At 51.9% G+C, this 15633-nt stretch overlaps 5 protein-coding genes across 5 annotated transcripts; 3 read left to right on the forward strand and 2 right to left on the reverse strand.

Moving 5' to 3' along the window:
• Window positions 1-2473: 2473 nt before the first annotated feature.
• On the forward strand, window positions 2474-3749 carry N7539_008355 (HVSL domain-containing protein; the record flags this gene model as incomplete). The annotated part of the gene is made up of 3 exons (XM_056937955.1): window positions 2474-2738; window positions 2861-3158; window positions 3305-3749. 3 exons carry the CDS (start codon window positions 2474-2476, stop codon window positions 3747-3749), a joined length of 1008 nt encoding a protein of 335 aa, XP_056787047.1.
• Window positions 3750-4815: 1066 nt separating this feature from the next.
• N7539_008356 (uncharacterized protein) lies at window positions 4816-6402 on the forward strand (the record flags this gene model as incomplete). The annotated part of the gene is made up of 1 exon (XM_056937956.1): window positions 4816-6402. The coding sequence occupies one exon, from the start codon at window positions 4816-4818 to the stop codon at window positions 6400-6402; it is 1587 nt and encodes a 528-aa protein (XP_056787048.1).
• Window positions 6403-6837: 435 nt separating this feature from the next.
• N7539_008357 (uncharacterized protein) lies at window positions 6838-7491 on the forward strand (the record flags this gene model as incomplete). Its single annotated transcript, XM_056937957.1, has 2 exons — window positions 6838-6861; window positions 6925-7491. 2 exons carry the CDS (start codon window positions 6838-6840, stop codon window positions 7489-7491), a joined length of 591 nt encoding a protein of 196 aa, XP_056787049.1.
• Window positions 7492-8454: 963 nt separating this feature from the next.
• On the reverse strand, window positions 8455-10527 carry N7539_008358 (neutral amino acid permease; the record flags this gene model as incomplete). Its single annotated transcript, XM_056937958.1, has 7 exons — window positions 8455-8538; window positions 8610-8753; window positions 8889-9086; window positions 9155-9500; window positions 9630-9959; window positions 10055-10138; window positions 10343-10527. 7 exons carry the CDS (start codon window positions 10525-10527, stop codon window positions 8455-8457), a joined length of 1371 nt encoding a protein of 456 aa, XP_056787050.1.
• Window positions 10528-12558: 2031 nt separating this feature from the next.
• N7539_008359 (acetyltransferase SAS4-like domain-containing protein) lies at window positions 12559-14569 on the reverse strand (the record flags this gene model as incomplete). The annotated part of the gene is made up of 2 exons (XM_056937959.1): window positions 12559-13646; window positions 13714-14569. 2 exons carry the CDS (start codon window positions 14567-14569, stop codon window positions 12559-12561), a joined length of 1944 nt encoding a protein of 647 aa, XP_056787051.1.
• Between the last annotated feature and the right edge of the window lie 1064 nt (window positions 14570-15633).

A 15633-nucleotide genomic window follows, 5' to 3' on the forward strand; every position in this document is an offset into this window, starting at 1 on the left:
CGACGGGCGCTTGTCCCATCGCAGTAAACCGTTCGATGGTGGCTTTTTTTTGGTTCCCTTGGGCTTCTCCCCACTTGGGCCCTTGGGCTACGGGAGCCTCGGGCGAGGCTCTCGACTCAAGAGGCTCCCCGGTGGATGACGATCTCTCCCGGTGATATCATCCGGGGGCAAAGGGTGCCTCAGAGCCCACACTCCTTCTCGAGTCTCCATCGCGGTGGGGGTCTCGGAGGGAGGTGGGATGGCCCTCACGTCAGCGTCTGTGCGGCAGTGGACCGAGACTCGAAAGGCGATGCAGATCCGCATGGTCGTCGGGCACACGGTGACACCTTCACGTCCGGGTCCAAATCGATGACGCACGGGCCGTCTGCGAGGCATGCACGCGCTTGGATCCAGTCCATGCGAATTGATCGAGGGGCAACAGAATCATGACTCCACGGACTAGCCGCGCTCCTGACCTACAGAATTGATGGACAACATTTGAATACATCAATCCAGTACGGTGAGAGGCAACTCTGGGTCATCGGGTTGGAGAACACTCTTGAACCTATAGTATGCAGCGAGGCACATATTGTTCAAATGTACAAATAGGCAGTAGTGGATCACTCGGCCACGCATTGCCGATGCGTGACTGCAAATCATAGGTGCCGAGTCAGCCTCAAAATCGAGCGCTATTCCAGGGAGGATTTGGAAGAGATATCGAATAAATGTACCGATGCCAAGTCCACACACTTTGCAGCTCCTTACTGTCAATCAGTGATCTAAGCACGGGCAAGCCGCTTGGACCGAAACGAGGGCAAGTCCGACTTGGCTGTTTCGTTGAAAGAGAACAATTGGTCATCTACCCTCGAGCGTCAAAAGCTGCAGATGTCGGTCAGTCCCCCAGAAACGTAGGCAATCTTTCTCCCTTGGGTATGAAACTGCTCGACATGTTCAGTTGTTTACCACTTCCCCGAGTACTCCGTGTGGGGTGGAAGTGATAGGGCTCGGTGAGCGAGCTTCTTCACCAGCGTCATACCTGGCGACCCGGCTAGAGCGGAGGCTCCCCTGATGATGGATGAACGAAGGTTCGCACTGCCACTAAACTCGGGTAGATTGATGGGAATAACTTGATTGCCCTTGCTTGTCGCGATGGAGCAATGTAGCGCGTGCGATCATCATCGTCACAGACTGATACCGCTGCCGCATCGATAGAAGCCACGGATGCCATCTCATCCACCCCGGTAAGGGCACCTGAGCAAAGATGGGGAAGACCCGGTTCACCGCCAGGTCAATCGGTCCGCAACTCTAGAGTCTCTACTCCCCTCCACATCACTGGAGTGAACCCGGCTTCGGTTGCTGGTTCTGCAAGGGTGATCTCCGTCACCCTTGATCCGAGCCCACGGTCTCATTCTGCGCTCGACCTACGACGTTAGGGTGTGTCGTGTGTACTGTATCCACATCCTCCAAACTGCAGGCTAGTACCTGCCTTGGTGCGTCCCGCAACGTTTCTCGTCGCAGCGATGAAACTTCACCTCTCCTTGCCGGGCAATGGGCTTTGATCGCCGGCTCTCCGGGTCTATTTCTTGAACCTTTGCTGCCTCGCGAACTCGGCGGGCCGGGGCCGAGTCGACTACGAAAATGCCACTCAATAACACGCTTGTCGGGTAGATCATGTAGATCCCTGAGTCATGTGCGAAGATGATGTACCTTCTTTCCCATGAGTTTGACCGATCTTTGGAAAAGGGCCCAGGGTCTAGGCTCGTTCGATGGGGGTCTCGCCTACAGAGTTACATTGGCAGAGAAGTGCTTACGGAGTTACATTCAAGGCCACCGAGTTCTGGAAGGGTCGCCGGGGGTTATGGGCGATTGCCGAGATCAATCTGGACATCTCATGGCAGAATGGAACAGCGTATCGTCTAATGATAGACTCTCGACTCGTCGCCATGGTGAAGCCTTGTGCAGTTGCATGGAGTGGTGGTCAGCATTTGCATGTCTACAGCTAGTTAGTACATACTAACTACATAGTAGTTATCATGTTCCATTTGAACTTACGTGAGTAGTATGGTACCACATACCAAGATGAGCAATTTGTAGGCTATCCCGGAAGATGCCTGAGACCTCGGGTGCTGTGACTTGAATCATCGATGGACACTCATTCAGGATTTCTGTTGCACTTGCACTTGCAGCCGCGTCTGACGTGCGACATATCGGAGCGCGCTGTTGCTCTTCTGTTCCAGTACCTCGACATGCCTTTTCTTTCCCTCCTTCAGCCCGCGTGGTACAGTGCCTCTGTCAACCTAGGATAATCCATCTGCGATGGGGCTGCGGCAGCCACAGCCGATCCTCAGAGGCGACGCCCCCGGGCAAAACCTGGTTGCCAAGCTCTTCTCCGCAAACCCAAACGAAAACAAACTCAACAGACTAAACCGCGTCCGTCAAATCACCGCCAAAAAAAAAAAAAAAAAGTCAATCTACTACTTCCTTGAAATCCGGCATGTCCCTAGTGCCGTACTCCGACTCCGAGTCAGATGCAGAACGCTCTGCAGCATCTCCACCCGCCAAGAGACCACGTCGTGAATGCTCGTCCCTAACCTCGACCTCGGCGACGAGCCAGTTACCGCCCTTGCCTCGGGCTTTTCATGACTTGTATGCCTCGAGCACGCGGGTCAGCGTGAAGGATGATCCGAGTCTCCATGGGGGTCGCAAGCGTGTCATTCCCCACATGGAAGGCAACTGGCCCACCCATGTCTATCTGGAATGTACGTATGCGCCCTTTTTACGGCACTGGGTGGCCCGGCCCTGCCCTATTCAACTCTGCCCTGTCCCGTCTGAATTTGCTCCTGTTCGGCTTTTGGTCTCGTATCTGATGGTTGCTGATCAGGGTACCCGGGGAAATCCGAGCTCAGCTGGCTGGAAAGCCTTTTGAAACGAGCCAACGAAACCAGACCATCATCACATGAGGCGGAGGAGGAGGAGGAGGAGGAGGAGGATGGTGGTGATGATAGTCATGATGGTCATTCAGCCGACGCTGTGCACCTCCACAGCCTTTTACACAGTGATCTAGGCGCGCAGCTGCCATTACACATCAGCTTGTCACCCCCCGTTGTACTACGGACAGAGCAGCGCACATCGTTCATGGAGTGCCTAGCCACGTCAATACAAGCCTCCCACGTTTCACTGTGAGTCAAGTCGCACAGTCTCCCCCTCCACGGGTGTGAAAATGCGTCGATCAAAAGCCCCCCTCATCTCGGAAAACAACACAACCCAATTCTCTCATTCCAACGTCCCTCGTTCCTGTTCCACCGCGCTAACTTTCCCATTCAAGATTCACTGTCGTCCCGGACACCCTCAAGTGGGTATCCAATCGCGAGCGCACACGCTGGTTCCTGGTCCTCCACGTTGCGCGACCGACTGGGAACGAGCTCAATCGTCTCTTGAATCGGTCGAATCGGACGCTGGCGGGATTCGATCAGCCGCCACTGTATGCATCCTCGCGTGGCGCTCCTCGGAATCGCGCACAGGCATCGCATGGTCGAGATCCAAGACCCAGTGGGACCGCGCCTGTCGAGGACTACTCGGATTGCTTTCACATCTCGCTTGGCTGGAGCTTGAGGGAGCCTTCTCAAGCGGAGAAGGACCGCGTGGCGCGGTTGGGCTTGGGGGCGGTGCAGAACGTGGAGGTCAAATTTGATAGTGTCAAGGTGAAAATAGGCAATCAAGTGGAGAGCATCAGGCTTTCGGCGGAGTGTTCGGGGCCTTCGTCAAGGTGAGATCCTCGACTGGAGGATCTTAACCTTCTTGGATGGACACTTTAGGACTTCCTCTATCTTGGGGATCTGCCTTTGCAGGCGTCGACGTGTCAAGTCCTGAGTTGACTTGACGCTTAAGATTGAAGCTCATTGCATGACAGCCACGTTTGGTCATGGACAAATTGCTAGTATATGATCGGTAGACCTATGGCAATGCAGCTGGAGTCCTATGATAGTAGTCTAAAATCCCTTTCGCCTTCCCGCCTACCGTCATGTTGCGAAGACCCATCCAGTGCACCGAACTACCTAGACATCATTTTGCAACCGGAGACCTACAATAAGACGGACTGACGCTGTAGGTCTATGATTCTCCGCGGCCAATATTCCTCGTAAAGATCATCTCAAAAGAACCCCAGAACGACCCTTTAAAGAGCCCTCTGCTGATAAAAAGTACGCTTTGACACAGATTTGATCTGCACATTTTTTTCACATACATCTTTATCTGTCTACTTTGTGACTTGTGCCCTGAAAACAAAACACACCTCCAGGTTCAAATGACACTAATCCAGTCCCCTCACTAATCAAGCTAGTGATGGCTCCTTCATCCTAGTCGCTGAAGCATGCTCGGGGTCCTCTACCTGATCACAACCCAACCACGAAATATACGCCCAACAATGAGGTTGTCATCGTCCAATCTCCAAGGTTGGCAACTATTGAGGTTAAGGCTCCTGCTCATTGACAACGGACGATGGTCTGTCCATGTTGGCTCTATCTGCTTGGCTGAAGCGGAGACCAACGTCTCGCGCCTTCCATTTACGCCGTTCCTTCCTTCCATCACCAAGATGCTCGAATTTTTCAATGGCGCGCTCATCATGACGCGTGCTTCCTTCAGTTGACTCACTTGGCTCTCACTTGACTCTCACTTGGCTCTCACTTGACTCTCACTTGACTCTTCTCCTTCTCTCAATTGTCGGTGTCCCCGTCTTCCGTTTGAAGTCAAACTTTCATCGACTCTGCTTGAACTCTGCTTGCTTCCCTCCTTTCTGTCTTCTCGAGACTCAAGCTCACAGCTGAGGCCATCGAGAAAATGTCGTCTCCAACTGAGGTAAACAACGCCTCCAAACGTCTTCCTCTCCGCCAAGTCGGCCAAAGCACTGCCCAGCTCGTGCCCAAAGACACGGCAAAACTCAAGATTCCTGAGCTTCCCGAACGCACATCGTCGGCGCTGACCCTCAGCAATTTGCATCAGCTGCAACAGGCTCGGAGTAGATGCGTCAGTGCATCATCTCAGATGTCGGCCAAGACCACAGACTCCCTGGAATCGAACGCCTCGGATTTCCTGGAAGCCAAGATTGAGCAGTTGACAGAGTTCGAGAAGTATTACGAACTCGTCAAGCGTGGAATCCTCGAAGGGCACGAGCAGCAGCTGCTTTCGAACGAAGAGCTCCAGTCGCACATGGCTCCAGTTGTGACAAAGCTCGCAGTGACAACCTCAACGCTGAAATTCTTGAAGCGGCAGAAAAGGCATTTGGCGGACGACCTTGAGAAGGACACTGCTAGTATACGCCAGAAGATCGACGGAGAGCCGGATGGCCTACTCGAGCGGGCCTACGTCCAGGCAATACTCGACCGCGTGATGAGAGCTACCGTCAGACAGGCCGCGACCTCCTTCAATGCGAAACGGTTCAAGGAGAAGGTCAATCAACTATACGGCATTACCGACCAGCGCCCGAGCAAGGACCTCAACTGGTGCCATGTGCTCGGAGTCTGGAGAGACGCTGATGGAATCAAGGCTGCACATATCGTGCCCAAAAGCCTACGTGCCGGGGATCTTGACCACATTTTTGGTCAAATGGACGACGACATCAGCTCCGACCCTCAAAATGGTCAGTTCTATCTTTTTTCCCAGCGGCGACAACATCATATTCACATCTTGTTTGTTCCTCTAGCCGTAAACCTCCACAGTGTCATTGAGCGTCACCTTGACCAAGGTACCCTCGTCATTGTTCCCGCGCCTGGAGATTTCACAGTGCCGACGACATGGCGATGCTTGGTTCTGGACCGATCCAAGGACAAGGACATTATTTGCGATCGCAGTTCAAACATGAAGGGTCTGGAGGGAACTCCTGGCCGTGGTGACGCTTTCGTCAGAGTAAAGGTCAGTCTAGACAATAGTCAATCAGCCGTCCTTGCCCACTCTAGCAAGGCTTTTTTTAATCATACTCCTCAGGACCTACACAATCGCCCTCTGACGTTCTTGAACAACAACCGACCCCGACGCCGATATCTCTATTTCCGCTTCATCATGTCCTACCTGAACGCGAAGAGGCAGAATGTGGTCAACTTGTCGGTTCCCTTGGAGACGAAGCAATTCTGGCCTTCGCCCGGCGGCTACCTTCATGAATCCACATTGAAGATCATGGCAAGGTCTGTGTCAGGATGCGAGTTGCCGCCTCCGCTCATCTCTGGACAGACATTCAAGGAGAGCGACGATCCTTCTCAGGACGATGATGCCGGCAATACGCTCGCCGCGGCTATCATCGAGCCCGCACTCTTCTCCACGTCGGCATTGGGGAAGCCAAGCTTGAAGATGAGGAAATTGCTACTCGAGACTTTGCACTCCCCTGTCCATGGGACGGCCCCAGAAGAAAACGCGGAAGACGATGGGGTGTAATCTTGTTTGTTGTGTGTGTTACTGTGTTGACACTGTTTGATAAAATCGCAGGCGCTTCATCCCAAATAGCTGTGATGCTACTGTACATTATTGTCACTAGGCAAGCCTGTAGCAATTACCTGGCAGCTCTTAGCTTCATATCCATGATTTTTCAATGTCATCCGGCGAACGATTTTGTTTGTTGCGCATTTCCCCGGTCCCGTGCATGTCGTTGTCGTCGGTTTCGTCGTCGGTTTCGTCGTCGGTGTTGACTCGATCTCCACAGCAGTCTTACGTAATGATCAAGCGGTCCCCAAAGCACTTCCACCTACCGGTACCTTAACTATCTACCCGTGGCGGCAGCTACCAACGTAGCAGTATGCGAGCGTTTCACCCCTGCCGGTCGCGCTTCTTGGTGACCAACATCATATCCCATAGCAGCATCTCTTCTTTGCAATGCAAATTCCCACAATCACTCTCGTACGAGAATCAATATTCGAACATCCGTCCCTGCGCTAGCTTCAGCTGATGCTCTCATCTTAGGAAGACCTCCAATCCTTCCAAGCAACTCATTTCCCCGGTGCCCGATCTCCACTCCAGCCGCCATACCCAGAGGCAGCTGATTCTGTCACCTCAGACACTCGCTCCACGGAAGAAGATGATCTCGGCCACTACCCCGACGGAGTGAAGCGAACTCTGACCGATGAGCAGATTCGCATCTTCAGACATACCGAGGTCCATGCCCTGTTGCGCAAGAGACAGCTCGAACAAGATGATGCGGAATATGAAGCTCGGGCGGGCAAGAGATCCTTGGATGAGGACGCGAGTGTCGAGGTGCAGGATCGAGCGCTGGACTCGTCAGATTCTCCCGTGACGGACACATTGCAGCAGCGGTGCCAAGTGTCGCCTGCTTCGGGGAAACGTCTGAAACGCGTCGATCACGAGGTTCCGGATCAGCCTGAGCAGTCTCTCGACTATGAGGATCATCATGATGATGTCCAAAGCAAGGCTTCGGTTCCAGCTCCAGCTTCAGCTCTGGACCAAACTCAGCGTACGAGACAAGCGCATCCGACCTTTCACGGACGGAAGATCATTTCTTACGATGATTGAGCTGTGCGTGAGAGATGCAAAAGTCAAACAAACATCGAGTCCACAGCTTGCTGCTTGCTTTTTGACTGGCTACAGAGCTGAAGAAAATCCTGAACCGAGGGAATGTCTACAAGCTCACCTCTCAGTGAGTCGGGCATGCCATGCTCCGCCAAAATTTGAGTAAGTCCACAATTTAGACCCTTGTCTCCTGCCCCCGGAAGTCCCCCCTTGACATGATGAAAAGAAATCAAGTCATCCTTAGTCGGAAAACCATACCATTGTAGCTGATGTGTAAGGCTTTGACGACCTTAATCTTCTCTCTGAAAAAAACTGCTCCTATCTTTGTTAAATCCCGAAGCGCATGCACCTTGTTGAAGAACTGGGGGCTAACGAAGAGTCGAACAGGTATCACAACGTCTCTGCAGCGGCTCAATGCAAAGGCCAACTTGGTCCCTGCAGGCGCACATCTTCTTATGTCTGTGACCCATGAAGGGATGGCCTTGAACAATCAAGGCTTGGATACTTTTTGGGTCCACGACTCTCGGCTCTCGTGTTCTTGAGTTGTCCAGAACTACCGACAGTTTCTACGATCAGACCTGCACGAGTAATGAGAGAAGAAGCCCCGACTGGTCATTCTCGGTGCAGTATTTCTTATTCGGAAGGGATGGCGCTGTCAGACGGTGCCCACGAGATACATATTGCTTGTCTCGGCTGGAGGACCACAGATTGTGCCCTGGCAAGGCCGAAGCCGCATACACGAGATGAATCACCTCTCACATGAGACAAATACTCGGAAGATTGAAGCACCAGCAATATGAATTAATGATAATATTAAACCCGGCATAGACTCCGTCCTGTATGCTTTTCCCCAATGCAACGTAAAACAGAGCCCCAACAAAACAAACAAAGAAACGGAAGAAAGAAAAACTCCCGATTACCCCCAACAAACCTTCACGAGTCTCGATAAATGATGCATCATATCAATCACGCATTATTCGCACAGGAAAAGCTCGCGCTACTGGGATTCTCATGGATCGCCTTGCCAGAGACCCAAAGGCCCATTCCGCACTATCGAGCATTCAATTAGCCAATTGATTTTCTCTCTTGATCAAAGTGTCGAATGAGAAGGTATCACGTACAATCACCAGACCAATCCCAATAAGCACCAAGTTGATGATGGAGAACACAATCATCCGCGGCGAGGACGTCCATTGGCCCTTGTGGATGTATAGCCAGAAGACGCCTCCAAGACAGTAACTGAACCAGGATGCGAAAAGGGCCGTCTACAAGTGCGGACAAGAAGAGTGTTAGCATTGTATGAAAAGCCACGGGAAAGAAACAAGGATAGCAGCGGTGGTCGTCATTCCTCTCCTTTCCTGTGTTTGTATCTTGGGGGTGTAGGAGGAAAAAAAACGTACAATCAGGCTGAGTAGGTTGCTGAAAACAGGGATAGCAGCAGAGATAATCCAGGCAATGATCCACAGAGCCGCCGCAATGCCCACCCACGAACTGACTGCGACCCAGTCACGCTTGTGCATACGATCTGTTCCGGCGAGAACGCGCATGTAGACGTATTTGACGGCGACGTGGCCGTTGATTACGCCCGCGAGAATGATCTATTATGACGCGAGAATTAGCCCTAACATTCCCCACCGTGAAACAACCGCGAGCTAGACAAGCATACCGTAGGAAGAGCAATCCCATAACAAATCTTGGCCACTAATGGAGACGCGGAGCCCAAAGCAGGAGAAGTCACACTATCGCCCGCATACCGATAGATCACCAGCGAGGCAATCATATACAGACTGATATCGATACCCTGCAGAAGACAGAGGGACTTGGTAAAGTCCCGAGGGTTCTTCAGCTCCGCCATCAGTCCAAAGTAAGCTGCGTGGCCGGAAAAGGCAAAGACGATATTGCAGACTGCTGCGAAGCCGTGGTATAGATCGGTTTGGGCGACGGCGACGACGCCATTGCCGGGATTTTCAATGCCGACGGCGATCATGCAGATGAAGACGGCGACGATGATGCTGATGAATGCTGGATATGGAAGGGTTAGTCGATTCCTTGTTCCTTGTTCCTTGTTCCTTCCTTGGTAATATCGCGTTTTGATGAGTGGTTACGACGTGGACGTGGACGGACAAAGACTGAACTTACACACAAGAGATAACCAAGACATCTTTTCCAAGGTCCGGGGCAGACAGCACACGAACGAGACTATCGTCCCCACAATCCCAAAGACCAGTGAACAAGTGCCGTGACTGGTGATCGTGTTCATGGCCACGGTAAACGTCAACAGATGACTGGACATGATGAAGATGAGGAAAAGAATCTGGCAGACGCCCATGAATTCGCGACCAAATGAGCCGGCGAGCACTTCGCCGGCGTCCGCCATGTTCATGATATAGGGATACTTGAGTTTCATCTGTCCGATCATGTAACCGGTCCATGTTGCGAGGAGGCCGAGCACGATGATCAGGATGATTGATCTAGAAATCAAGTGTCAGCTTGGGGTTCCTCAAGGGGCCAAACGCATATCTAGGTAGCCCAGATATGAGATGGTGAAGTTTATTGTAAGACGTACGGCACGAGACCTAATGTCGCGACTGCTGCAGGCAGAGAGAGAACACCCAGGGAGACGGTCTCGGCAACCATGACTAGAAGATGTCTGTTAGAACAGTGAATGTTTGGCGCATGTTTCGAGATCAAAAAGAAAGGTCTCCGGTGACTCGTGAGACCCTAGATGTCCACATACGTAAACCGCATTGCCTAAATGTAAATACACTCATAGGGTTAGAACACCGAATCCCAGCCATTGCGGATGGACTAGAAGTCCAAGTTGTCAAAAAAAAAAAAAAAGACATACCACCACTTCAAGACCTTGTACTTGACTTCAGCTCCCTCCTCATTACCAAAAGCATCTTGCTTGTATTCCGGTGAGTCGTGGATCTTGTTCTCGGGCTCGTATTCCACGGGGTAACATGAATCAGAGTTCCTCGTAGACACTCCATTCTCCAGATCTGTGTGCATCGCCGAATGATCCGTTGGCGCACTCATTTCGTCTTGAACAGCTTCCGATGAAGTCATATATCAAGGTAGAATCGAACCGATGGAAATCGACTCAAGCAGTGTCACCGTGAGTAGATGAGCTATAATCAAGACTTGGGAAATCCCCGAACGTAAAGATGTTGTCATAAAACAAAGATTTCGATATGGAAGAAAAGCCAAAAAAAAAAGAAAGAAAGAAGGACATTCAACTCGTGACAACTGCCACAATTTTTGACTCAATTATCGACCGAAGCTGTCCCATTGCCCTTCCTTTTCTACAGTCTACACCCTCTTTCAGGCACGAGGCCGATTCGGAGTGGATCGACAGCCACCGAGGGCACTCCTGGAACCAGTCTTCGGCCCGTCTGCACGAATCACGGGCCGAAGACGTAATGGAATCCATCGAATATGCATCGCGAAGCCGGCGATGGAGTCTGGGCCGAAGAGAAAAAAAAAACTGGGGGAGGCAAGTTCTCTTGAAAAAATCCATCTGAGGTCGCCGATGCCGGCGTGGGATCTGGATCTGGCTCTGTGATGGAGATGAGGTTGAAGAGATTTTACATTAGGTCGTGATGACTGTTCAAGAGTCAGACAGCTGACGGGACGGGTGCTGGGAGAAGACGGGACTCGGAATCCTGTTCAATTTGGATGATGGTTGCTTTGAGGTTTATGATGGATGATAGATCGAATGGATTCCACCTTTCAGCAAGCGTTGGGTTTTGCATACCTAGTAAAAATATTAGATCAGGGGACTGAAGGAGTCCATGGATTACCGCATATATTGCCGTGCAGTCTGATAGTTACAAGTTTCTTCCCACGTGAGCGCAGAAGCTTGATACTAAGAGGCAACCCTAACCACATACTGTAGCTCTCCACATCAACTACAAAGACAAACAACCATCACCCATCCTCCACGCCTACACCACACTGCATGTGCAGTGTAGATCATCATACCGTACCTACTTGTCAATGCTAGTCATCATCTTGCCACAACCAGCTCCTACTTACAAGCGACGGGTCCTCCGGGCTCAACATTGACCGTCAGACTCTGCTCGGCTTTTCTCCGAACGAGCGCGGCTGGCTCCTGTATGATCCGACTTGGAAACCACACGTCGAGCAGCGTCATGAGCCCCTGCCCCTTTCATATGAGGCCCCAGGATTGACGTAGGAGTTTGACGGGACCTGTTAGCCTGGATCGATGCTCCTGGTCGATCGCGAGTCTTCTTTTGGCCATTGTGAATTGAGCTCTTCTGTGTTCCTACATGTCGGTTCAACGGTCGTAGTGTCAAAGGTAACCGGGACTGCTGGTGTGCCACGAGACGCAGAATATAAAGCTCGCGGGAGTTGAAGTATCTCTTGCTAGTTGGGGATCTTTTGGTTGAATGATCATATAGGAAGATCTCGTATTTTCAACAGGACTATCCCCATGGACTATATGTGAAAGCCACGATGCAACAGGTCTCTATTGCGTAAAAGAGAGGCACGAGATCACTCAGACTGATTCGATTTTCCTTTTGTATGTGTATCAGGTTGCTCATTCTATGGACGAGAATGCTAGTTCAGAGATAATAATGCAGTGTGGATTTCACTGCTGGACAATACTACTCACTCACGTAATCCATTCACAGGCCGATGTCTTCCACATTGACCGAACCTTGGACCAACTGAAACTCTTTTTTGACAAACGCCTCCGACCAGACATCCAAATTCTGGCGAGCGTCAAAACCCGCCTTCCCATTCCACCCAGATGGGAAAGAGTGTTTTTCCTCCCAATTCCAACCCACGAGACACCATGCCCAGACGCCGTGATGCTATCGTACAGACAAATTTCAAAACACCAGAACCGCAGATGCACATAAGCATGACATCATTCCCCTTCAGGAATGGTGAGATGCAAAGGAGACAGATAAGAGAAATAGAAATATAGAACAGGAGGGAGAAGTAAATGCAGGAGAGGATGAAAGTTCTCCAGCGCGAGTGCTTTGCAAGACACGTTGGCCTCATACGTGGATAGTGATTTTCGTTTAAACGAACAGGATATCACCCACGATTGCGTCGCTTCAAGAGTCGACGTTGTCGCTGCGAGGCATGGAGTGCTTCGTCGGTGAGAATTGCCTCTGGTGGAAGGAATTCTCGTTCGGGCATCTCGGGCAGCGGTTGACCAAAGGCCAGAACAGTATGAGTCCGGTCCCGTTGGGAGCCAGCGAGAGTGGCCACGGCCAACTCTCGCTGATGTGAATCTTCAAAGAAGGAGGTAAATGGTTTGTCAGGAGGAGGTGGGATATACATATAAGCGGGCGGAGGTGGTGGAGAAGGAGCAGCGGGTGTTCGTACGTCGTGGGAGAACGGTGTGGATTGTGACTTGTTGGGCTTTGTTTTGTGTGCAGACGCCGAGCTCGATTCGTCACCTCCCTCGGAGCGTTTGGTCTTGGGTTTTCGACTACCCTCCGATACAGATTTGCGCTGTTTCGCAACCGAGGCCGAGCGCGCTTCTTGATGCAATTGGCGAGCAGCCAGGGCATCCACATCACTCGGGTCTGGGGTACTCAAAGCATCGGATAGAGCGGAGCTTTCCTCAGCCGTGTCTTCGACGACCTTGGCCGGTGGCCTGCGTGCAGTATCCTTGACGACTTGTGAGTCAGGCTCGGCGTCTCCCGTATGCAGGTGTTTGTCTTTGGCCGTCTTGCGTTTGCGCTCCTCGTCCTTCCACTTTTGGAACTTGTTGACCAAGGCGACAAGTTCGTCAACGAGTATCTTGCGTTTGGGCTCGTAAAGCTTCTTCTCATTCTCGTGAACTCCTGTGAGACCCATGACACGCAGCCAGTCGGGACTTTGAAGCTCCTCGAGAAGTCGATCCAGATGTTGTTTTTCGTGTTGTGCACGATCACGCTCAATGTTGCGCAGATGCTTCTCTTGACGCTCAAACCTGCGGTGAGCACGAAAATAGAGGTCTTCGGTCAGAGGGTCCGCCGGATCCGAGTCCGGAGCAGGCTCTGGTAGTGTGATGACTTTGCAATCATGTAGTTTTCGCAACGGATTGCCAAATGGGGATGGATCAGGCTGGGCAGTCGGCAACGGCTCGGAAAGGTTGTCAACGACAGTGATCACGGTGTTGAAAGCAAGAAGCTCTGACAGTGTCAGTCCAAACACGCTGGAGCTTGAGAAGGAAAAGGAGTCTGGGACATGTGAACTTACCAGGCTCGGGCTCGTCGAGACTGATAATCTGCTCGTAATTGTGGAAATACTGCGCCAACTCACTCTTACATCGTGAGCCAGTATCCGCGGAGCGCAATGATCTCCTCTCGCTCGTTGCTGCAGCTGAAGAGTCTTGATCTGGAGCATGTGGCTCGGACGGTTTCTGCTCCTGCGGTCGTGGGGCATTGGCCGGTCGCGTGTCGGGGGACAGTGGTGTCATCCCATCTTGGAAGAGAGATGGAGGAGCTGAAGCCTTGGCTTTCTTCGTCTCTGAATCGCCATTTTGAGAATCATTGCGCCGCGTGGAGCGCTTGGCGGTCGGTGAATCTGCAAGACTAGGTTCTGAAGCCAGCGACCGGGTCAAGAGTCCGGAACGCGTGGGCTTCAATTTGGTCTTCACAGCAGGAGAGATGGTGTCCAAGGGATCTGGCGACTCTGGATCGTCGCGAAGTAGAGTCGTGGCTGTCGCCGTCGCGCGTCGCGAACAGTCTCCGGCGGGGGTTGTGACGCCATCGCCGTGATTCACGCGCGGGGTTGTCGACACGCTCAATCGGTCGTTGGACGCGACGCTGTTCGACGAGGGTGACGAGGCTCGGCGTGAGCGGTGGGTTAAGGTCGGTGGACGCGAGGTGTCGGGGGCAGAGAGGACGTGTCGCGCTTTGCTTGCGACGGAATCCTGCGTTGGGGTGGTAGCGTCGAGGCAATCCGGGGAGCTTCGGCGACGATTGACCGGCCAGAGATCGTGCAGTGTCCGTTGCCTTTTCATGGGTAGCCCATGACGATCATGCTTCAGATGTACGTCGTCGGTCTTCCGTCGCACAGTGCCGCGCAGGGACGACCGTGACCGGGCGCCCATTGCTGGGACAATCGGGGGGGGGGAGAAGGAGATTGCGACGGAGGAACAGGATTCAGTGAAGAGTCATGCTGTGGTGATCTGTGTAGAGGAATGGAAGGGGGGCGGATGGACAGGGGAAGCGGGTAAAGGGAAATCGCCTCGAGTCTTGATCTGGAAGCAATTGAGATATCTTCTCCTCGATGCTTGAGTCGTGAAGTCGCCCGTCGCTCGTTTTGAAGGGTCTTGCCCGTGGTGATGGAGGTGCGAGGAGAAGGGATTCTTGGCAGTCACTTTGGGACGATGCTGTTCCCGCGTAAGGTCTTCGGATGAAGAAAACCAGACGTTGATGATGGATGGCCGTTTTGGAAGACGAGACGAGACGAGTCTCAGAAGATCAAAGAGGAGACGAAACTCAAAGCCTCTATGTTCGAGTTCCAATTCGAAAGCATACGAGTACCGTCTGAAATATTGACAAGGCACGCCTGCTTCCGGTCAACTCGGTATCAAGCAATCTGCAGCACAAATCCTGGTTGACTGGGGTACTTTAGGTACTAAGACACCTGCTGAACATCGTGATACTAGTAATCTACACTGATGTCAATGTCCAACAGTCTGCTTTCACATGTTTCTTTCTCCCTTTTCGACAGAAGTAGAATTTCTCCCCCTCGCATACTAGGCAAGAGTTACAGTATGAATCCAGTGATGATTCCCTCACGTCGAGGCTCCCGTCGGTCTCAATGCCACAAGAAAGGGCGATCTCGGTTCTTCTTCAAATTGTCTTTCCCTTTGAATCGAGCCCACCATCCGAGCAACTGTTTGATCCTGGACTTACCATGAGGATATCACTCATATCATTGCTGCTGCTTCACTCCAGTTGTCATGATTGGCCTCATAACTATACTAGGAAGCATTCACTTGAAGATCCTTGGATACCTGGGGGTACGAGAGTAGTCACGCAGGAGATACTACTCCATTGTATCCAGTATCGAACTCTTGCGCTGAGAATCTACACCTTCCACTGTTGCACTGACGGCTGTCCTGATGTTTGATTCAACTTGTTGTATACATAATACTTCCAATTCTCT

This window comes from Penicillium diatomitis (genome assembly GCF_028827545.1).
Source record: "Penicillium diatomitis strain IBT 30728 chromosome Unknown utg000012l_segment0_segment0, whole genome shotgun sequence".
NCBI lineage: Eukaryota > Fungi > Ascomycota > Eurotiomycetes > Eurotiales > Aspergillaceae > Penicillium > Penicillium diatomitis.